This window comes from Sciurus carolinensis, chromosome 4 (assembly GCF_902686445.1).
Source record: "Sciurus carolinensis chromosome 4, mSciCar1.2, whole genome shotgun sequence".
Taxonomy (NCBI): Eukaryota; Metazoa; Chordata; class Mammalia; order Rodentia; family Sciuridae; genus Sciurus; species Sciurus carolinensis.
Genome location: NC_062216.1, coordinates 165,897,568 through 165,918,960, shown reverse-complemented (window position 1 = coordinate 165,918,960; position 21,393 = coordinate 165,897,568). Strand labels below are relative to the sequence as shown.

At 57.5% G+C, this 21,393-nt stretch overlaps 1 protein-coding gene across 4 annotated transcripts; it reads left to right on the top strand.

The window, feature by feature from the left end:
• Positions 1-1,962: 1,962 nt before the first annotated feature.
• On the top strand, positions 1,963-21,167 carry Foxred2 (FAD dependent oxidoreductase domain containing 2). Of its 4 annotated transcripts, XR_007108455.1 has the most exons (10): positions 1,963-2,135; positions 2,634-3,161; positions 4,697-4,948; positions 5,472-5,741; positions 6,786-6,952; positions 12,227-12,392; positions 13,210-13,451; positions 14,445-14,615; positions 18,437-20,085; positions 20,133-21,167. XR_007108455.1 is itself a non-coding variant. In XM_047550851.1 (9 exons), exons 2-9 carry the CDS (start codon positions 2,635-2,637, stop codon positions 18,688-18,690), a joined length of 2,049 nt encoding a protein of 682 aa, XP_047406807.1. In that variant the 5' UTR covers positions 1,963-2,135; position 2,634; the 3' UTR covers positions 18,691-20,112. The 4 variants fall into 4 exon arrangements, 2 of the variants coding, with proteins under 2 accessions (XP_047406807.1, XP_047406808.1); XR_007108456.1 differs by lacking the exons at positions 18,437-20,085; positions 20,133-21,167 and adding an exon at positions 13,661-13,767 and having other exon boundaries at positions 14,445-14,568; XM_047550851.1 differs by lacking the exon at positions 20,133-21,167 and having other exon boundaries at positions 18,437-20,112.
• Positions 21,168-21,393: the final 226 nt, after the last annotated feature.

Genomic DNA, 21,393 nt, shown 5'->3' with positions numbered 1-21,393 from the left:
CTCATTTGCCTCCATTACCATTGACAGCCCTTCCTTCTCCCGGCAGCCCTTGGAACGGGGAGAGTGAGAGACCCAGCAGCTTCTGTCCAGCATTCCTAGGTTCTCGAGCATTGTTAGAGTCACGCTCCTCGTACAGGTGAATTCCTGAGTGCTGTGCTCCTGGAACCTTTTGAAATGGTCCTCTCATAGGCAGTGTTAGTTGTGAGGTAGGTTATGGAGGTCCCACAAGAAGCCCACTGGCACAAGCCCTCAGGCCTACTGGCTGTGTGAAAGACCAAGCCGTCACCCTTAGAAAGCCTGCCGTCTCAGAACCCCCAGGTCTTGACCAGGGCAGGATCACCGCGCTTGGAGAAGGGCACCTTGGAAGATTTTGGTGGATGTTCTATGGGGTGATGATTGTCGTGGTTTGTAAGTTGCTTTTCAAGCTTGGCTTGGGCAGGTGACAAAAGCAGTGTGTCATAAAGCTCTAGATGTTTAGGCTGCGTAAACTTCTCTAGATGAATGCTCTCTATTCTGGTCACTGAAGTAACTATCCTGCTGGGGTAATTAAACATCTGTAAATACTGAGTCGCCACCTTCTTCAGAACTTAATGCTAGTGGAAATAGAGCTTTGTATAGTTGGAATAGTCTCAGCTTTGTTAGAATTCCTTAAGTTAGAATTTTAATCAAAATAATTTGTGCCTCGGCAAGCACAAAATATAGATATATATACTTTCGTGTGTGTGCACGCGGTTCTGAAAGCTGAACCCAGGGTTTGAGCGTGCTAGGTGCTCTACCACTGAGCCACACCCCTAGCCCTAGCAAGCAGTGTGTGAGGAGTTTTCAAGGCAGTGTTACAAATTTATATAAGGGGGTGTGACCGGTGAAATGAGGTTTCAAGGTCAAGAAAACCTGTGGCCCAACACAAGATGAACTGGGGCAGGTGAGTGGCCAAAGCTCATTCTCTCAAACACTTTGCTTCAGGTTCCACTGCTGTCTGTGGCCCGCATGGGGCTGCCACGTCCAGTGCTAAAAACTGTCCTTCACTCAAAAGCCAGTAGCATCCTGCCTGCTGTGCGGGCTCAGCCCAGTTTAGGGCCCTGAAGTACATCATCCTTATTTCCCACTAAGCAAAGTTTGCCGGCACCCCCTGTGGTCTCCCCAAGCACTGAGAAGTGGCCATCCCTACCTTACTGGGGAGGGTCAGGCCGCGCCTGCCTTTTCAAGTGCTTGTCAGATCACTCGGGGCTAAAAAGCTTCCTTCTAGTGAGCAGTGAGCGGGTACAGGGTGTGAAGGAAACGGCGTGGCGTTCTTGGCTGGGTGCTGGAGAGGCCAGCTGTGCTTAATGAAAAGCCGCTCAGTCAGGCAAGGCTCAAGATCACAGAGTCCTCTCCACACCCTTCCGCGAGAACCCCCAGCTTCGTTTCACTGGAGTGCACAGTGCCCGGAAGGTGCCCGTCCTTCCCTCAGGCACCGTCCGTCCCCACACCCAGGGAGCCGCCCTGTCATGAGGGGCTTCGACTCCAGGGTCCACCTCCGACCCGTTTGGCCCTGCGGCTAGCCTCTGGAGGCCGTGCCTTGCCCCTGCCCTGGCTGAAGGTCCAGTGCGTCGTGCGTGTTACTTGGTAGCCACCACCGAATCCCGCAGCAAACACGAACGGCTTTATCCGTCCTGGCATCCATCCCACAAAACCGAGCCGGCCAACCAGTTTGACAGCCTGGTCACACCGGGAACACAGGAACGGACTTTCCAAAACTCCGCTCCCGTCACTCACACGTAAAGCCGAGTCCCGCGCCCCCGACCCGCCCTTGCAGCCCGCAGCCCCAGGCGCTCGCCAGCTCGAGACCCCCCCAGCCGGACCGCAGCACGTGCGCGGCTCTTGCGCCCTGGCCTGGGGCTGTGGCGGGCCAGCCGGTCCCGGCGTGCCGCGCGCCGAGCACGTGACCCCGCCCCCTGCCATTGGCCGGGCGGGAGGGGCGGAGCCACCGCCCAGCGCGAGCTTGGCGATCCGCCTCACTCGACTGCGGCCTGCGGTCCGAGCGGTCGCGAGGTTCGAGCTCCGCCGGGGCGGCGGGCGGCGGCGCCGGGCCGGAGCGCAGCCTGTCCTCGCGCACGCGCAGACAGCAGCCACCGGGGCGCGCGCGGCGCGGACAGGTGCGCTGGGCATCCTCGTCTCGAGGCCCGGGAGGGCGGGGGCGGGGCCTGGCGGGGCGGGGCCCGCATGCCACACCTCCCTTCCGCACCAACCCGGGGGCAGGGGCGTGGCCAAGAGAATTGCGCCTGCGGAGGGCTCCAGGGGTCTGTTGCACCCCTCAAATGAGCGGGAAACTGGGGGTCGCCCTCTGGTTCCCCAGGGTGGAGGCTTGCCATGCCAGTACGAAGGGGGATGGCACCTACGGGAAAGGAGACAGGAGATGGGATGGAAGGGTCCAGGACTCCTGCGAGTCCCAGAGCCCACGGGGAGAAGACCAAGTCCGGGCACGTGAGCTCCACGGTCCTGGGGTTCTGGTCCCGGCTGTGCCTCGCGTTGCCGTGAGGGCGCAGACAAGTCCTTGCTTCTTCCTGGGCACCCGATCCGCGTTCATCGGGAAAGGCAAGGCGAGCACCTGCCCGGCCCGCGGGGTGCGAGGCCTCCCCTCTGGTCTGCCGCAGGATGGGCGTCTCCGCCGCCGCCCCGCTCTGGGGCCCCCCGGGGCTGCTCCTAACGCTGGTCCTGCACCCGACTGTGTGCGTGCGCTCCCACTGGGACTACTGCGTGCTGGGCGCGGGGCCCGCGGGCCTGCAGATGGCCGCCTTCCTGCAGCGGGCTGGAAGAGACTACGTGGTCTTCGAGCGCGCCCCGGCCCCGGGCAGCTTCTTCACGCGCTACCCGCGGCACCGAAAGCTCATCAGCATCAACAAGCGCTACACAGGAAAGGTCAACGCCGAGTTCAACCTCCGCCACGACTGGAACTCGCTACTCAGCCACGATCCCCGGCTCCTCTTCAGACACTACTCCCGCGCCTACTTCCCTGATGCCGGCGACATGGTGCGCTACCTGGGCGACTTCGCCGACAGGCTGGGGCTCCACGTGCTGTACAACACCACCATCACCCATGTCACCCTAGACAAGGACCAGAGGGCCTGGAACGGCCACTACTTCATCCTGACTGGCCAGAAGGGCCAGACATACCAGTGCAGGTAAGGGACCTGCACCAGAGCTGGCCGGCGCCGCTGGGGCCTTTCCCAGAGGGACACCCTTAGTTGGCCTGAAGATGTGGGAGAAATGGAGAAGCGGGGTATTTCTGCCACTCCCTGCTGCGGCTGAAATGCAGGGGTAAGCGGTTCTGCTTAGGCCTCGTTTCTCAAGTGTGTCCTTTAAAAGTCATGGCAAGTTCCTCTCCTCTGGGATTGCCAGTCTGTTCTGTCTTCATATTTACTGTGATGCTAGGCATGGAGTATACAGTTTAGGAATCCCCAAAACCTTTCTTATAGAGAATCTCCTAGAACGAGTGTCCCCAGAATGCATGCTGGGAAATGCTGGGTCAAGTGTCCAGACTGTCAGGCCCAGTGGAATTTCAGAACCAAACGGAAGTGAGAGGCCCAACAGGCAGTGCTTCTAGCGACCATTTTCAACTTACTTTTGGCTTGACAGTTCACTTAATATGGTCTGGGCCCCCAAAACTCTTTTTATCAGGGGAAGGTTCACTGATCCCATTTGACAGGTGAACACCTGGGGCTCAGAGAAGTTGAGTAACTAATGCTGTGTCACACAGCTAACTTGTGGTAGAACTGCGATTGGAGCTTCTGTTTGTCTCCAAATCCTGTCTTCCGTCTGCTGCATCAGACTGCGTCTGCTACCCAGCCATTAGCCTTGTACCTAGCCCTAGGCTGGTGCTCAGCAGTGTCCACCTGCGCCTGTTAGAGGCCCAGCATTGCTCCTTGCCTCCTACAGCCCAGGGACAGAACACTGCGCCAATTTAAACTCTCACACCTCAGGCAGCTGTGCTGCAGCAGAGGGGAGTCGGGAGCAGAGTGGACAAGGATCAGAAAAAATGACCAACAGGGCTCTGCGTGCCCCTTCTACAGGCCCCCCAGTTCCGTTTTGAAACCACCCTGTGGTCAAAGCCTTCTGCAGGCCACTGGGATCCTGCTCCCAAACCGTCCCCCGCTGGACCCTAAGTCCCTCCTCTCCAAAGAGCAGGACTTTGAATCAGGCCCACTGAGCACAGTCGGGCTCTGCTGCTCTGGGAGCTCACAGGGCCGCCTCCTCGCCTGTCGAGAGGCCGCTTGACCCCAGCCCGGGTTGCTCTAAGGAGTGGAATGGGCACCCACACGCCCCAGCCCAGGGCCTGGCGCCCAGGTGCTGCTCAGCAGGGGTTCACGCTGCAGGCACGTGGGCAGGGGCAGAACGTCAGCTCTGCGCGATCACGGGGGTGCTTCCTAACCCGATGGCTGTGTCCAGAGTCAGTCAGCGTGATGAACCCCTGGGCTCTGTGGTCGAGACACCGTGCAGGCACGTGTGTCCACTGCACTGTGAGGTCCGTGAGAGGCCAGGGTGGTCTGTGGGGCGTGGGGTAGGTCAGTGGGTGGATGAGTGAGTGAGGGATGAACGTTCTGCTGTCCCTAGGCGCCAGCAGCCGGGGGAAGCAAGTGGGTCCAGAGAGTGGCTTTAACCAAGTGATCTATCTTATTGTTAAGAGGCTGCACTGTCTTTCCTCTGTCCCCACCTGCAGTGTCCTTCTTGTGGCCACTGGTGTGTCAGTTCCCAACCAGGTTGACTTCCCTGGCTCCGAGTATGCGGAGGGTTATGAGTCCGTGTCCGTAGACCCTGAGGACTTTGTGGGTCAGAACGTGCTGATCCTGGGCCGTGGGAACTCAGCCTTTGAGACGGCAGAGAACATCTTGGGCGTCACAAACTTTATCCACATGCTGAGCCGCTCCCGGGTGCGGCTTTCCTGGGCTACCCACTACGTTGGAGACCTCAGGTATGCTACGGCTCTGAAAGCCCTGTATCCGTACAGGATTTGTGTCACTGTAACAAAATACCTATGGCTAGGCCACTTACGAAGAAAAGAGGTTCATTCACACTTTCAGAAGCTGAAAGTCCAACTGGCATGGTGTTGGCAATGTCAAGGGCTCCCCGGCCTGTGTCTCCTTATCAGAATCACGGGAGCACATGAGGAGGGAGAGGCCACGTGGTGAGACGGGAAGACAAGGAGGGAGAGGGTCAGGCTTGCTAAAACGCTCTTACTAGAACAGACCAGAGCCCCAGAGGACCACCTTGATCACTTCTGCCTGAGTGGCTGCCCACTAGGCCCCACCTCTTGAAGGTCCACCACCCCCCAGGACCACCACGCTGTGAACCCAGCTCCCAGCCTGTGAGCCCGTGGGGACACGCCACATCCCAACCGCAGAAGAACCACCTCGCTCCCCTCTCCTGGCCCCACCTGGACTCGCCAGCCTTACCTGAGTCCCCTCCTGTCTCCTTGCGTTCTCTTGGGGCCCCAGAGCCATCAACAATGGCCTGCTGGACACCTACCAGCTCAAGTCCCTGGACGGGCTTCTCGAGTCAGACCTGACCGATCTGGCCATCGTGAAGGACCACGAGGGCAAGTTCCACATCACCCTGAAGTTCTTCCTGGAGGAAACCAGCGCCAACCAGAGTGCGGACTCCGTCACCCTCCCGCAGGAGGACAACGACAACTTTGCCATGCGCGTAGCCTACGACCGGGTCATCCGCTGCCTGGGCTGGAAATTCGACTTCTCCATCTTCAACCAGTGAGTCTGAGGGGGACCAGGCTCCTGCGGAACGCCTTCTGACCACCGGGGGGACAGTGGCCACACAGTGGGCCAGTGACAGGGCTTTCAGGATGGCCCCCAAGAACCAGGTAGGTTCTCCCGGTTTCCCTTTCAGGACAGTGACTGTCCACGGCAGGTCCAGGTGGCCCTGAGGCCCCCCACCTGGAGCAGCAGGGGTCTTCCCCTGAGGTGTGCGTCTCATCAGGAGATGGGCAGCAGCCTCAGACGGAGGCAGGTTGAGCTTCTCCAAGGCCGTGAGCACAGGGGCTCAGCACAGGCCAGGTCACCGGAGCATCTCTGCCGCTCAGATCCGAGAGCTCTCAGAAGGCCACTTGACCACACTTGTGCCCAGTTCTTCATCTCCGCTCTGGGATGGTGGTTTCCTCCTCATCTGGTCCTGTGAGGGCTACTATAAGACAGTGCTTGGCCACGTACTGTACGCTCAATAGAGTGTTAGTTGCTGCCCGGCATGGTGGCGCAGAGCTGTAACCCAGCTGCCCGGGAGGCTGGGGCAGGAGGATCTCAAATTCATAGCCAGCCTCAGCAACCTTAGCAAGACCCTGTCTCAAAATAAAAAAGGACTGGGGATGTGGCTCAGTGGTTCAGCACCCCAGGTTTAATCCCTGGTACCAAAACCAAAGTTAGTTGCTAAAATTATAATGTTTTGAAGAACTGCCTTGTGGAGCCTGGTCTTTAGAGGCTGCTGCTCGGGACACGGGTGAGGGTGGGGTCAGAGCCTCTGCTCAGTCCCTCATTTGCCTTCCGACCAGAGCACAGGAGGGCAAGAGCCTGCCCAGACCCTCCTTTCCCCTTAGGCAACAGCAGGCCCCAAGCGTGGTCCAGAGCCCGGCCTTGGGCCAAGCGTGGATTCGGGCTCTGTCCCCAACCTGCATGTCCTTGACCTAAGCCTCAGTTCCTTCACTGGTGGGGTGGGGTCAGTGAGCCGGAGGGGAAACCCACTCTTCCAGGCCTGCAGGGGCTTCCTCCACACGGGGCCTGTGACTGCTCCCTTTCCACTGCCAGGTCCCTCAGACTCAGCTCCGGGAGCGAGTTCAGCAAGAAGTACCCACTGATCAGAGCCAGCTATGAGTCCAAAGGCAGCCGCGGCCTCTTCATCCTGGGCACTGCCAGCCACTCGGTGGACTACCGCAGATCTGCTGGGGGCTTCATCCACGGGTTCCGGTACACAGGTGAGCCCATGAGAGGGCCACTGTCCCCAGGCAAGACCTGTCATTGTCCCCGGGACTATGAACACTCCAGTGTTAGGGACTGCTCAGCAGCCATCAGTGACCGTAACGTCCTGTCAGGCAGCTGACCCGGGTTTTCATGGTCTGAGGGTCTGTCTAGAAGAGTAGCAGCAGGTACACCTTAAGGTGGGTGCACGTGGGGTGGCCTGTGGGGTTAACGAATGCTAACCTAAGTCAGGCGTAATCCCAGTGACTCAGGAGGCTGAGGCAGGAGGATTGCAAGTTCAAGGCCAGCCTGGGCAACTTAGGGAGACCCTGTCTGCAAGGAAAATAAAAATGGGTAGGGATGTAACTCAGGGGTAGAGGCTCCAGGTTCCGTCCCCAGTGCCACAGAGAACGCTCACCTGGCTGGGTGGTCTCAGAAGTGGCGCTTTGCCCTGGCTGAGCACATCCCTGATGTCAGAGATGAAAAGCAGGGGACTTCTGCCTGCCCAGGGCCGCCCTGAGGCTGAAGAAGGTCATCCCCAGGCACCCACCCACCAGCTGGGCAGCGTCTCTCACACGCTCTGCGTGCTGACCGCCTTTAAGGAAAACTGCAGTCAGATCATGTTGATTCTGCCTCGCAGCTCTCAGTACCGAGGGTGTAAACTTTCTGCCAACCTGAGAGTGCACGTCAAATCCAAGACTTAGTTTTGAAAAATCATTTGACTTATCCTACAAGAATAATGCCCAACCCAAAATTGATGCTTTGTGATTTTAAGGGTAAATGGGCACTGGACAGCGAGGGAGAGAAGGGGATCCGTGTGAGGCGAGTGTGTTCAGTGGGCCGAGCACGTGCCACACGGGCCGCAGTGCCCTGCGCCGGGCAAGGGGAGGTGGTTGTGAAGCCTCCCCCTCTCCCCGCTCTCTTCCCCTGACCCCTCTCTCTCACGTGTGCGCTCTCTCTCTCTCTCTCTCTCTCTCTCTCGCTCTCTCTCTCTCTCTCTCTCTTTCCCTCATAGTGCTGGGGATTGAACCCAGGGCCTTGCAAATGCTAGGCACATGACTCCACCACTGAGCCACATCCCAGCCCTTTTTATTCTTATTTTGAGACCGGGCCTTACTAAGTTGCTAAGGCTGGCCTTGAACTTGCAGTCCTCCTGCCTCAGCCTCCTAGAGTCATCGGGGTTATAGGCATGAGCCACTAGCCAAAGCCTCATTTTTCTCAAGAAAGATCCGAGCATGGGGCCTGTTGTTCATGGAACTAATGAGTCGCTGCATCCCCTGATTCACATACGTGTTCCTATAAAAAGCATCATCACGGAGACCTGGACAGTAGCGATAACGTTGTAAGTTATGTTATAATTAGAGGCTCGGATTAAAAGGCGCAAGGCACTGCCCGCTCTTCTGACTCAGGCACCAAAGAGTAGGTGCATCGTGTGGGGGTCTTTGTGATTTCTTGAGAAAAACCAACATTTGATAAACCGTGAATCTAAAGACAGGTTAGATCCTCTTTTTACCAAATCCCAGGTCAGATATTCCTTTTGAATTGCACATTCAAACAAGTGGTTTCAGTCCTGCTGGGACTTTTCCACCTTCCTTACCCCTTGACAGAGAAAGAAGTGGATCAAGGCCAGCTGACCAGGAAACTTAGCTGCTAACTAAATTTTCCTGGGGTTGGATCCCGCCGATTTAGTAAATTTTTAGCTTAATGTGTCTGATTTGCATTCGGTGGACGTAAGATTCAGTCCAGAGTTGCAGAGCGGAAGCGTGCCCGCCGGGCCCCTGTAAGGTCAAGTCCCAGAGTCCTCGTTACCCTGGGTCAGGTATGAAGCACTTACTTCTGGCTCCGAAGGCTCGTGGTCTGTGAAACCTGAATTCCTAGTCCAGTGTTGACAGCGTTGGTTCCAGGGGGAGAGAAAAATTCATAGCGATGGTAGGAAAGTGTGTTTCAGGCGGGGTGTGGCTCATCGGTAGAGTCCATGCTCCGTGTGCCGGAGTATCGGGAGGAGCAGGCACTGACAGGCCGGGCACGTGGGACTCTTCCCACAATGGCGGAATTCACTGAATAAAATAAATTCAGGAGGCTGGGCATGGTGGCGCTCGCCTGTAATCCCAGCAGCTCCGGAGGCTGAGGCAGGAGGATCTCGAGTTCAAAGCCAGCCTCAGTAACTTAGCAAGGCCCTGGGCAACTCAGTGAGACCCTGTCTCTAAATAAAATATAAAAAAAAAAGACTGGGGGTGTGGCTCAGGGGTTAAGCGCCCCCGAGTTCAATCCCCGATGCCAAAATAAATAAATAAATAAATAAATTCACAAGCGACATCACTTTCATTGGCTTTAATGTACCAAATACTCACGGTCTCCTTGGTAATCAGGCTCTTTTCTTCCTTTCCAATCGTGGTTACTAATATTAAGTCGCACGTCACACTGAACACAGGAATACCTAGGTTACAGCGTGGCTGAGAAAGGGTTAAGTGGCCCGGGGGACTCCAGAGGCCTTGCCCAGGGCAAAGGCAGAGAGCAGATACCAATGGACAAAGCCACAGGAGGTGACCAGATTAGATCACCAACAGCCAGAGGACTTGCCTGGGGCACAGGGCTGCGGAGGGGGAGGGCGGGTGGCGGGCAGCCGGCTTCGCCAGGCGGAGATGAGGCCCCGGTGGCGCCTGGACTTCAGGTGTTCCTCAGCTGAATGCCTCCTGGGGCTTCACCGGCGGTCTGATGAGGGGACGGTCCCCGGAGCCTCTGCTGTGCGGGTTCCAGTGGGCTGGCATGTCTCACGGGCTCACTGGCTTCAGTGCTGTGGGCTTGACCCCTCAAGCACCCATACGCCCTGATTTAATTTGATAAGTCACAGGCGTCACTTTTGTTAGCAGGGTTGGCTGGCGCACTGGCCGTGCTGTGCAGCAGTTTGAGTGCAGGGTGCCCAACATCTGCTGGTGGTCTATCGGCCCAGACAAGTTACCAAGTCGCTCTGCCGCAGCCCTTGTGCTTAAACGGCAGCGGGTCAGGGCGGGCTGGGCTGTGGCAGCGGCAGTAACCCAGGGAGGCCCTGCTGTCCTGCGCCGTGGAGGGACTTGGCACCCAGCACCGCCTTCTCCACAACTGGGCCTGGGTCCAATTCCTAGCACTGCAAAAAAAAGGGGGGGTTCATATTTTCCAGTTTTCCAACACTTATTGATTGTTGGACATATTGCTAGGGATATGCAATAAGTTAATCACACACAAAATTAGAAATTTAGTAATGCCGGCACAGCTGCGAATGTTTTTTTTTTTTCTTTCCACCAGTACTAGGGATTGAACCCCGGGGGCTCTACCACTGAGCTACACCTGTGCCCTTTTTATTTTGAGAAGTTGAGGCTGACCTCAAAAACACGGTCCTCCTGCCTCAGCCTCCCTAGTGGCTGAGATTACAGACAGGCACCACCAGGCCAGTCTAGCTGCAAACGTTGGTATAATAATGCTGTAATTTTTTGTTAGGTTTTTGGGTTTGGTTTGGTTTGGTTTTCAGTACCAGGGATTGAACCCAGGGGTGCTTAACCACTGAGTCACATCCTTAGCCCTTTTTAACATTTTATTTTGAGACAGGGTCTCACTAAGTTGCTGAGGCTGGCCTTGAAATTGGCTGCCTAGGCCTCCCACACCCCTGGGATTACAGGCATGCGACACCTGGCTGGGCTTTTAGTTCTTGAGTAATGATTCATTTGGGCAAAAATCCTATGAGGGAAGATAAATCTATTAGGGAAAATAAGGTGGTAAGAGCTGTAGGGTTGCTAGCTGCAGTCCATTCTGTGTGTGACGGTAATGTCACCGTGTCTGGTTAAGTGAGATGTCAGGAATACCGTGATCTCAACACAATATAAACAGCATCGTCTGAAGTCGGCGAGGAGGGGGCTGCACGCTCCTCCTCTGGGTGGGCGTGGGTGGGCTCAGCTGTCATTCTGGCTGTGGCTTGAGAAGGAGTCCCTGCCCCTGTGGGGGGCCATCGAGCCCCGAATCCAGAGCCGCCTCTGGAACTGGAGGTGACCAGGGAAGTCCCACCCGCAGCCTCACCCGCAGGTGGCGGCCCTGGCAGCTGCACCAACCGGTTAATTTCGCCGTGAGGCCGGGGGTCCCACCCTGCCCCCTTGACCTGGTGGTGGGCTTGCATTTCGCCGTCCTCCGGGCTGGCAGGGAAGGGTCGTGTGCTGGGCCCCGGTTCCCAGGTGAGGTGTTTCACAGTCCACGTGTGTCGGGACGGAACCGCCGGGGCCCCGCCGTCTGCGCCAGCACCACTGCTGGGCGTCAACGGTCCCTCGCACGTTGCCACCCATTCCCGCCGTCCCAGCCGCCACTGTCCCCCTCTCGCTTCCTTCTGTCCCCATCTTTTCTCAGTTCCGCATATTTCATCCTCAGCCTCTTGGAACAGATCCTGTTAGTTCACCTCCATTTTCCAGATGGGAAAATTGGCACACAGAGAAGTTAAGTAACCTGCCCAACGTTGCCCAGCCAGCGGATGGCAGAGTTGGATTGGAATCCACACCTGCCGACTCTAAAGCTATACCAGCTAAGCTTCAGCACCCGGGAAGCAGCCCTGGGTGCCAGCCATCCCTGCCTGGAGTCGGGGCCTCGGGTCTCCCGGCTGGCCTCCCTGCGGGGCCCCAGTGCCCTCCAGAGCAGCCTTTCTCTGAGCACAGGCCTGGCTGCCTCCTTCAGTTCTTTGGGCTCCCTTCCCCCAACACTTCCAGAGCCTCTGCAGGAGGGGTGCCCGCTGGGGCCTCGTGCTGGCCTCTCGTGCTGACCTCCCCGCTCTCCCCACGCGCTGCGTCCTCAGCCTTCTCAAGACTCAGCTCAGCCCTTGCCCCTCCGGAGCAGGGGTCCCTGGACACCTCCCGGGCCCTCGGCCCCCGGGGTACCTGCCATGCCAGCCATTTGTCCTGGCATCCATGGCTCAGGTGGGAGCAGGTGTCTGTGCAGCGCCCTCCCAGGACCCGGAGGCCAGCAGCCCCAGGGACAGGAAGCCACCTCCCGTCGGCTCAGATACCAGCCGGTCTTGCACCCTGCGGAAATAGACAGAGCGCCTCAAAATAGCACTGGAGGCAGCTGGATTTGGAAGTGAGGGGCTCCGGGTGCGGCCATTCTGCCCGCTCGTCCCAGGGGATGGACCCCAGGGGCGTGGCCACAAGGGGAGCGTTTACTGTTTAGAGTGGACAAAACCTTTGCTGGCCCCCCTCCCCCCCTAAGGCCTGCCCGCCCACAGGGCGAGCCAAGATAAGACCCTAAGTGCCGCCGGTCCTTCCCGCCTCTGGCCATTTCAGCGCGTGCTGTCCATCGGCTGCTGGAGCATCGGCACCACGGCGTGGCCTGGCCCTCCACTCAGCTGCCCATCACCCAGCTGACCAGCGCCATCATCCGGCGCGTCAACGAGGCTTCTGGGCTCTACCAGATGTTCGGTGTGCTGGCTGATGTCATCCTGCTGAGGGAGTGAGTAGCTGGCCCGCCCAGCCTCACCCGCGCTCCCCTTCCTGTCCTGTGCCGGGAGTCGCCCTTCTCCCTTCTTAAGATCAGTCCTGCAGGGGAAAATGAATCCCGGGGGGGAAAAGGCAGTGAAGTCAGGCGGATGGTCCTAGGTGTGAACTCTGGGTTTAGCCCTTTCTTGCTGTGTGAACTCGGGCAAGTTAGTTAACCTCTCTGAACCTTTCTTGCAAAATGGGGATAATCTTACAGCAGTGGAAACCCTTTGGCAACCAGGTGCAATAACAGGGCACCTCTGGAGCCTGGCCCCAGCAGTGGGAGTTAAGAGTTCCCACTGGCCAGGACCAGCTTGGTGCTGTCCTTATCGATCAAGCACAGAGGACACGAGGCGAGCACAAAGGGGAGCGGGGAGGAGGGGCGGCTGGGCGGGACCAGGGAGGGAGCAGGGGCCCGAGGGAGAACCTTTGGGTGTCTGGATCAGGCACTGATCACTGATCACCCCGCTGCCCTCACCTCGGCACCGCCCGTGGGCCATCCGTGAGCCGCCTTCGCGGCCTCTAGAACCCACCGGCCCTGGCTGGCCGCCCGCTCCCCTCCAGCCTCCCAGCGGTGCCCCTTCGCTGAGGCCCCAGCCACCGGTCGCCTGGCCTGTAGTGGCCTCCCGCACACCCTGCTGGTCCAGGGAGACCGGGCTTGGCGGCTGCCCTCCTGGCTGGGGCTCGTCCTCCAGCACCTCAGGCTGCAGGGTTTTCTGGCTCCCCAGGCCTGGGCGTGGCGGACCCAGCAGTGCCGCCCCAGCCGGGCTCTGAGCCCCGTGTCGCCCCAGGAACGCCACGGCCTTCGAGTACCTGGAGGAGCTCCCGGCGCAGACGCTGGCCCAGCTGGGGACGCTCACGGGCAGGACGGCCAGGCACGGGCTCTTCGTGCTCAGCATGGAGTACGGCAAGAACTTCTCGGGACCCGACAAGGACGTCTTCTTCCACGACCGGTCCGTGGGGCACACGGAGGACGCCTGGCTGTCCAACTTCCTCCACCCCGTCGTCTACTACTACCGACGCCTGCCCACCGGTGAGCGCCTCCCGGGCCGCCTCTGCACGGCCGCCAGTTAGGCCTCCAGCTCCCCTAAACGGACAGGGGCCCCGGGGACCCGCCAGAGACCCGCCGGGGCAGGAGGTCCAAGATGAGAAGCGCCATTTCCAGCCCCGGCACGTACTGTGACCTGCATGGGAGTGCCATGGTCACAGGCACCACACAGGAAGGGCACTGTCATGCCGCAGGGTCTCCAAAGGATGCTGACCACGGAGGGCCAGGGGCTGCAGGCTGAGTATGAGAAGGAACGGGAGCAGACCAGCACAGGACAGAAAGAGCTGGGCTCAGCTCCCAGGTCTGTCCTTTCATCACTGTGTGACACTGGACGGTTACTTAACCTCTCTGAGCCTTGCTGCCTTGCCTATCGAATGGGGTGTCAGTAGGCCCTTCCTGTTAGGGTTGCCTGAGGATGAATCTGACCGTTCACACCCAGCGGCCGCAGTTCTGGCTCAGCTTAGCTGCAATAGACAGACACCCGGGGAGCGCGGCTTCTCCTTCAGAGCTTGAAGGGCTGCCGTGGAAGAGGGGTCCCAGCTAGGTTTGTCCCGGGGCAGCAGGTAGGACAGGTGCAGGCCAGCAGCAAAAGCACCTGAGAGTTAAGGTGTGACTGGCCTCCAGAGACAGGTGCCAGCACAGGGGTGGACAGGTCTTGGCTCAGTGGACTCCTCAGAGGGGAGTCACCTGGGGCAGGAGGCCGGACCAGAGCCCAGACCTTTCCTCACGGGGCTCTGAGCCTCAGGGAAAGGCCGCCTCCATCCACAGGAGGCAGGAGAGCGGTCCTAGTGTGCCCTCGGGGCCAAAGCGACAATCCATTCCTCTCCCCCGTGTGGCCCTCCTCCCCGCGCAAGCCCCCCGCAGGCGTGGGTGGGAGTGCGGGCGGCCTGGGGGCGTGGCCAGCCTGCGCGGAGGCCACCCTGCCCGAGGCCAGCCTGCGTGGAGGCCAGCCAGCCCTGACGCCCGCCTCCTCCACAGAGCAGGAGGTGAGGTTCCGCCCCGCACACTGGCCCCTGCCGCGGCCCACGGCCATCCACCACATCGTGGAAGACTTCCTGACCGACTGGACGGCGCCCGTGGGACACATCCTGCCCCTGCGGCGCTTCCTGGAGAACTGCCTGGCCACTGACTTGCGGAGCTTCTACGCAGGTGACCGCTCCCAAGGGGCGCGAGGCACCGGGGCCGGCCTCGGGTGGGCTGGGGGTTCCCTGCAGCCACTCCCAAAATACAGCTAGAGAGCCGGCGGGAAAACAAGCAGCTCCCCGGAACCAGGACCCTCTGATCTGGGGCCCGAGCCTGGGCGTTGACCCACCAGCCCTGCAGCGGGAGGATGACTCAGGTGGGATGGGGGAGCCCAGTTTAGAGACTCGGCCAAAGCTTGGATCTCAGGGTGAACAGGCAAAAAAGGAGGAGGGAAAGAGGGACTCGTCCTTTTAGGCCCAGAGTCAGGTGGGAAAACTCCTCTCCCAGAATTCCCAGCCACTAGGTCCCGGCAGGGAAATTTAGGGCCTAAGTTGCACCATCATTGTGGTGCAGAACCACAGAGGCAAATGCAAATCTTCCCTTGAAAAACACACTGGAAAACAAGCCTCAGGCCGGCAAGGTAGCCACACCTAGGGAGGCTGAGTCAGGAGGATGGCCAGCTCAAAGCCAGCCTCGGCAACTTAGCGAGACTCTGAGCAACTCAGTGAGCGGGGGGATGTGGCTCAGTGGTTGGGCGCCTTTGGGTTTCATCCCCAGTCCCAAAAACAAAAAACCACTAAGCCTCAGGGTCCCCCATGAAGGGCCAGAAACAGGAATCCCAGGAATCACCTAGCACATAAGGAACAAGCACCATGAGGGACTGTCAGCAGAAACAGCAGACCACAGGCCCCGACTCGAGACTGCAGGTGTGTACTGAATTTAAAGAAATAAAAAGATTATTGAAAATATAATGAGGGGAGAAAAATCTACATTCTGTTTATTGTTGTTTTGCAGTTGAACTCAGGGGCACTTTACCACTGAGCCACATCCTCAGCCCTTTTTATTTTTTATTTTGAGATGGGCCCCTAAGTTGCTAAGGCTGGCCTCAAACTTGGCATCCTCCTGCTTCAGCCTCCTGAGTTGCTGAAATTACAGGCGTGCAAAAACATATTCAGCTAGAATCTACATTTTGGGTAGGGAGGTAGCTCAGTGGTAGAGTGCTTGCCTAGTATGCATAAGGCCCTGGGATTAATCCTCAGCATCACAAAAAAGAGAGAGAGAGAGAGGGAGAGAGAGGGAGAAATATATAATGAAGTAGTAGAGACAACCAAATTGCATTTTTGGTTTTAAATTTTGTTTTGGGCACTGGGGAATGAACAAAGGGGCCCTCAATCACTGAGCCACATCCCCAGCCTTTTTTGTATTTATTTAGAGACAGGGTCTCACTGAGTTGCTTAGCGCCTCACTTTTGCTGAGGCTGGCTTTGAACTCGCAATCCTCCTGCCTCAGCCTCAGCCTCCTGAGCTGCTGGGATTACAGGCATGTACCACTGTGCCCAACTGACTAGGCAGTTTTGAGAAAGACCCAAAGAGAACTTCTGGAAATAAAAAAATAAATAAATTAGAAATGAGAAGGCCCAGGTAAAAGTTTAGTGATGCTTTAGAGATGAAGAGAATCGCAGGGAACTGGAAGATGAATCCATCGCCAAACCCAAAGAGACTTGAGAAGTTGGAGGATCCAGACAAGGAATGAATTGAAACAAGCCAAACTTTTGTGTTTTTCTTATCCCCTGAATGACTAGAATAACCATTCCTTTTTTTTTTTCTTATTGAGAAAACATCATTGTATCTCAGGTACTATTCTGTTCATATCAAGTCAGGTTACAGACTGGCCTTATTAGAAAACAAGTGTCCTCGTTTCATCCGGAGTCTGCTTTGAATGGCGCTGTTCGTATCATAGGAGATGCCTTGAAACAATAGTTTACAGTGATGATCTAGCCAGGCATCCTGACACACAGCTCAACTTAGGAGGCTGAGGCAGGAGGATCATGAGTTCCAAGCCAGCCTCAGCAAGTTAGGGAGGCCCTAAGCAATGAGGCCCTGTTTCTAAATAAAAACTAAAAAGGACTGGGAATGAGGCTCAGTAGTTAAACACCCCTGGGTTCTGTCCCCAGTACAAAATATATTTTATACGATATATACATATTATATGTATATTTGTATGCATATCATTAAAAACATTTACATGCTTGTATGTATAAATAGATGTTTTAACTGATGATCTGGACATAAGTAAATGCACAAGACGAGAGAGAGCCCAGGCACAGTTGCAGACTGACAGGCTTCCAGTTCTTGGCTCTGATCAGACGCTGATCCCAGAAATAACGTCAGGTTCGAGTCCTCAGCTTCAAAATGTCTGTCTTCTGAGATTTCCAGACTACACAAAAATGCCAGTGTAAGGGAACCGTTCCCACCTCGAAGGGGTCACGCCAGGCCGTCCACCTCCTGCCTCCCTCTCTAGATAATTCTGGACAGTGCACACCACTGAGTCACTGCTTGAACTGGGCAGAGTTCAGAAGGCCAGCAGGCAGATGGCGGCTCCGCTCTGGCCCCTCCCCAGCCGCCCTGCAGCTGCTAGCTCTGGCCTCCGACTGCTGGGCATCCTTGCCCACCACGCCACGCAGAGGGGGTGACGTGGTCGCTGTCCTCCGTCCTCCCTGGCACCTGCTCTCTTCCCTGTTCAGGGACTGCTGTCCTGCCGGGCTTCCCCTGCCAGGATTCAGTCAGAGGGACCAGTGGGTCCCTCTCAGCCCGAGTGCCCCCTCGAGCCCCACAGCGTCCCTCGTCGCGTGCCCCCTTACGTGAGGGACAGCCGGGGCAGGTGGCCAGGTTCTCCACAGCTGCAGAAGGTCCCCCGCCATCGCCCCACCTGCCTCCGGCTCCCTCAGAAGACTTAACCCACATCCACTTTCTCTCTTCTGGTTTTTCATTCAAAGCCATCCAAGTACCGCAGTTCCCTCTTTTCTGTCCCCCTCTCTGAAAAAGAAGCCTGAAACCATGGATAAAAGCAAACCCTTGTACCTGCAGCAAATGGCGCATTATCGGCCATGCCCAGGGTCCCTCGCAGAAGTCCTCACGTAGGCTCAATGCCGGTGCCACATGTTGATGTCCGTTGCATCAAGTTTTCTGCTCCTGTCTCCCACCCACTAATCCAGTGCCTTTCCATCTTAACTAAGCACCTACTGTGCACTGTGGCCATAACTTTTACGACTTGTAGTCAACAGAAGAACCTGCATGAATCCTTTCCCGTCACAATTCCGTAGATAGTGTGTTTGTACCTAGATTTCAGCAACTACAGCACGTGATTTTTTTGTCTTTCCTTATTAAGAATTATTAATTCACTGACAGGAATTCTCTTACAGCTTCTTTCCAGCATATCCAGATTGCCACCATGATTATGCGTGTGTTTGGGGGGCATGATCAACTAAAGGTCACCTAAACGCAAGCGCTGAGATACTGCCATGTCAGGTCGTGTGCACCGTGTGTATACACTGGACAAAGGCACGATTTCCATCCTGGGCAGGACAGAATATTTTCTTTTTTGTCCCCACAGTGTTTAGAACAGAGCTTTTCGTGCAGTATTTGCAAATCAAATACTGTTGCAGGTGGCTCGGAGTTCACAACAGGAGTGACCACCGAGTCCCCACCACATCCAAGCAAGTCCCCAGAAAGAAGGCCGCGGGTCTCTCAAGGGGCCTGGGCTCCTGCCCCAGTCGTTTCTGGGGTTCGCTTTCATTTCCAAAAAGTCAAGCGGCCTCCTGTTTTTTACCTTCATGGGGAGTCCTGATCCGTGACTACCCAGGTCATGCGTGAGACACCGGGAAGGCGAGGTGGCAGTTTCAAGGAACGAGGGTCCCGGGCGAGGCTCCAGAGTGCCCCAGCCCCCTTGGCGCTCCTGCCCCCTCCCCACCTGCCAGCCCAGCTCATTCTTCTTTTGCCTTCGTGCAGAATCCTGCTTCCTGTTCGCCCTCACGCGCCAGAAGCTGCCCCCCTTTTGCCAGCAGGGCTACCTGAGAGGGCAGGGGCTCGTGAGCACCGAGAGCCTTCGGCGGCACGGAGTGGACAGCGGGCTGCTGCAGGACCACGCCGCCGCGGACCACCTGGATGGCAGCCGGCAGCCTGGCCACCACAGGCTGGGAGGTCACCCCCCGGCTCCGGTGCCTGCACTCGAGTCCCTTGACGGCAACAGGGAGGAGCTCTGACCGTCCGTCCTGGGCCGGGGGCACGGGGCCAGGCTACCCCACAGGCCACGGTCAGCCCTCCCCCGCAGGCCCCCTTCTGCTGATGCGTGACTGCCCACGGCCACTCAGGTCCTCAGCGTGGCGGCACCAAGGCTATCTGCAGGGCGAGCAGAGGCTGGGCTGCCGCAGTGGGGTGGTCTCCCTGCCGGCCTGGTACCAGGAAGTGGCTCAGAGGCGTCCTCTGCCGCGTGTGCACTGCCTTCCCGGGCCAAGCTCTCTCCAGCCAGACCACCGCTGAGCACCAGGCTCCCCCCTCTGTCCCCTTGGAGGGCCCACCTGCTCCTGTTCCTTCCACTCCACTCTTCACATGGGCCTGGGTCCCACCTGGGGACCCTTCACTGGTGAGACCCTTCATCAGGGTTGAAGGAGGCACTTCCAACGGAAGCTCAGTATCCTCAACATAACGGGCCGGTGGCACCGTGGCCCCCAGCCTACCGCCAGGCGCTCCAACTCGGGGATGCTGAGTCCCACCCAGGGTACGTGGCCTCTGCTCCCAGCAGCCTTTGGTCTTGGCAGCAGAACTCAGGGGTCCAGCCTGGCTCATCCTCGGGCCATCGGGCTGGCACGATGGAGAGAAGCCCCTGAAGGCCAGCTGGTCTAAGCGGGTCCTCGCAGAGGAGCAGACGCAGAGCCGGCTCTCCCCGGCCCCGCCCCAGCCACTCTGCTCCCTGGGACCTCTGCCCTGCGCCCTCGCTCCCCGGGCCTCTGGCACCCTGAAGCACCTTGGTTGGACCCACCCTGCCCACGTTAGTGAAGCTGTTCTGCTGCTGTCCCGTGCCACACGCACCAGGGGACACCCACAGCACAGAGGCTCCTGTGTGGCAGCCATGGTGAGTCCATTCATGGCCCCCTTCGTGCCAGCCGCTCTTCCTTGCCCCTCACCCTGGGGCACTTTTCTCATTCCCAAGGCGACGCCTGCACTCGCTGGGCCTGGGCCTGGCTAGTTCTTCACGCAGGTTTCCAAAACCCCAGGGCACAGGCCACTGGACCCAAAGCCCCTTCCCAGGCGCACCCTCTTCCCCTCCGGCCAGTTGCAAAGCCCCTTAGCCTCCTGGCCTGGCCGCCGCTGTGTGCTGACAGTCACGCTCCCTCCTGTCCCTGGCAGAGTTGCAACCTTGCACTGCAGCACCTTGCCAGCAGGGGGCGACTTGCCCCACCCTACCTGGGGCAGTTTGCACGGGGCTGAAACTAACAAATGAAGGCTTTCTCCCTAATCCCGGGTGCGGAATTCGCAGAGCGTCATGCATGTCACAGGCAGGCCCGAGTAGGGGCCCGAGGCCCACCGTCTTCCAAGGCACGCCTTCAGTTCAGGACTGTGCTACGGTGCCAGGCAGCCCTGCTCCAGCCCTGGGGCAGGTGGAGTTCGAGGTGCTGTGACAAGTGGTTGGTCAGCCCTGGGGCAGGTGGAGTTCGAGGTGCTGTGACAAGTGGTTGGTGCGCAAGCGTGTGACATCTGCTGCTGCTCCCTCGTCTGCCAAGTCACCCACCCACCAGAAGACCAGCCAGCCTTGTTTGCCTCTAAAGACCGATTCCCTCCTGCTCAGTTGATTGGAGAATCTCTGATTCTTTTTTCCCTGGCGCTGGGGCTTGAACCAGGGCCCTGTGCACGCGAGGCAAGCGCTCTACCAACCAAGCTACTTCCTCGGCCTGACTCTTTTTAGTGAGATCTCTGGCATTTGCAGGAGCAGTCGCTGCGGTCCCCACCCCTTTCCTTAGCCCACCTCAGGTGCCCGTGGCTTAGGGGTGCGGGGGGCAGGCGGCTGCCGCCTTCCTGGGTGTTGGAGTCGTATTTTCTTTTCTCTTCTTATATTTGTGTTGGTTTTCGGTTCTGGGGACTGAACCCCGTCCTGGAGTAGGTGGGCACACTGCACCACCCAGTTACCCCTGGGCTCTGGATCTGCGAATGGACATCTGTTGGGTGCACAGGCAGCGAGTCCTGTGGCGCTGCAGCCACAGGCCAGCTCTCCGATGCCGATGGAAGGGACTCACGTTTCCACTTTCAGGCCTTGGTTCATGCTTTTGGCAAGTCTGAGCAGCGCAGGAGCGGAGCTTGTCCAGCTGGACCAACTTCCTCTTTCAACTGAGGCCTGACTTCAATAATTCCTTCTTTTTTTAATATAGAGTTACTACCATTTATCTGTTAATGAATTTGAACTTATTGTCAAATCTTTTTCACAAAAATATATTCCAGGTCCAGATGGAATTGAAAATTAATTTTTTTGCAATATTTAAAACTTGGAGTATGACATAGAAAAAAAAATAGAGTTACTGGTGCAAAATAAACAAGCCAGTGAAACAATCTGTCATATGTAGGCATTTTAAATTTAAAAAGAAGTGATTTTAAAAGGAATCATGCCAGATGCAGTGGCACACACCTGTAATCCCAGTGACTCGGGAGGCTGAGGCAGGAGGACCTCAAGTTTGAGGCCAGCCTCAGCAACCTAGCAAGATCCTGTCTCAAAAAAATAAAGAGCCAGGCACAGCAGTATGTGCCTATAATTCCAGTGGCTTGGGAGGCTGAGGCAGGAGGACCTCAAGTTTGAGGCTAGCCTCAGCAGCTTAGTGAGACCCTATCTCAAAAGGCCTGGAGATGTGGCTCAGTAGTTGAGCATCCCTAGGTTTAATCCCTGGTGCCAAAAATAAATAAAACCGAAAGAGCTGGAG

Bases quoted from the DNA above. Each gene is read 5' to 3' on its own strand.
- Foxred2 (XM_047550851.1), top strand. From the start codon at position 2,635: ATGGGCGTCTCCGCCGCCGCCCCGCTCTGGGGCCCCCCGGGGCTGCTC. The intron at 4,949-5,471 runs GTATGCTACGGC...TTGGGGCCCCAG, and splicing joins CACTACGTTGGAGACCTCAG to AGCCATCAACAATGGCCTGC. The intron at 14,616-18,436 runs GTGACCGCTCCC...GCCTTCGTGCAG, and splicing joins CTTGCGGAGCTTCTACGCAG to AATCCTGCTTCCTGTTCGCC.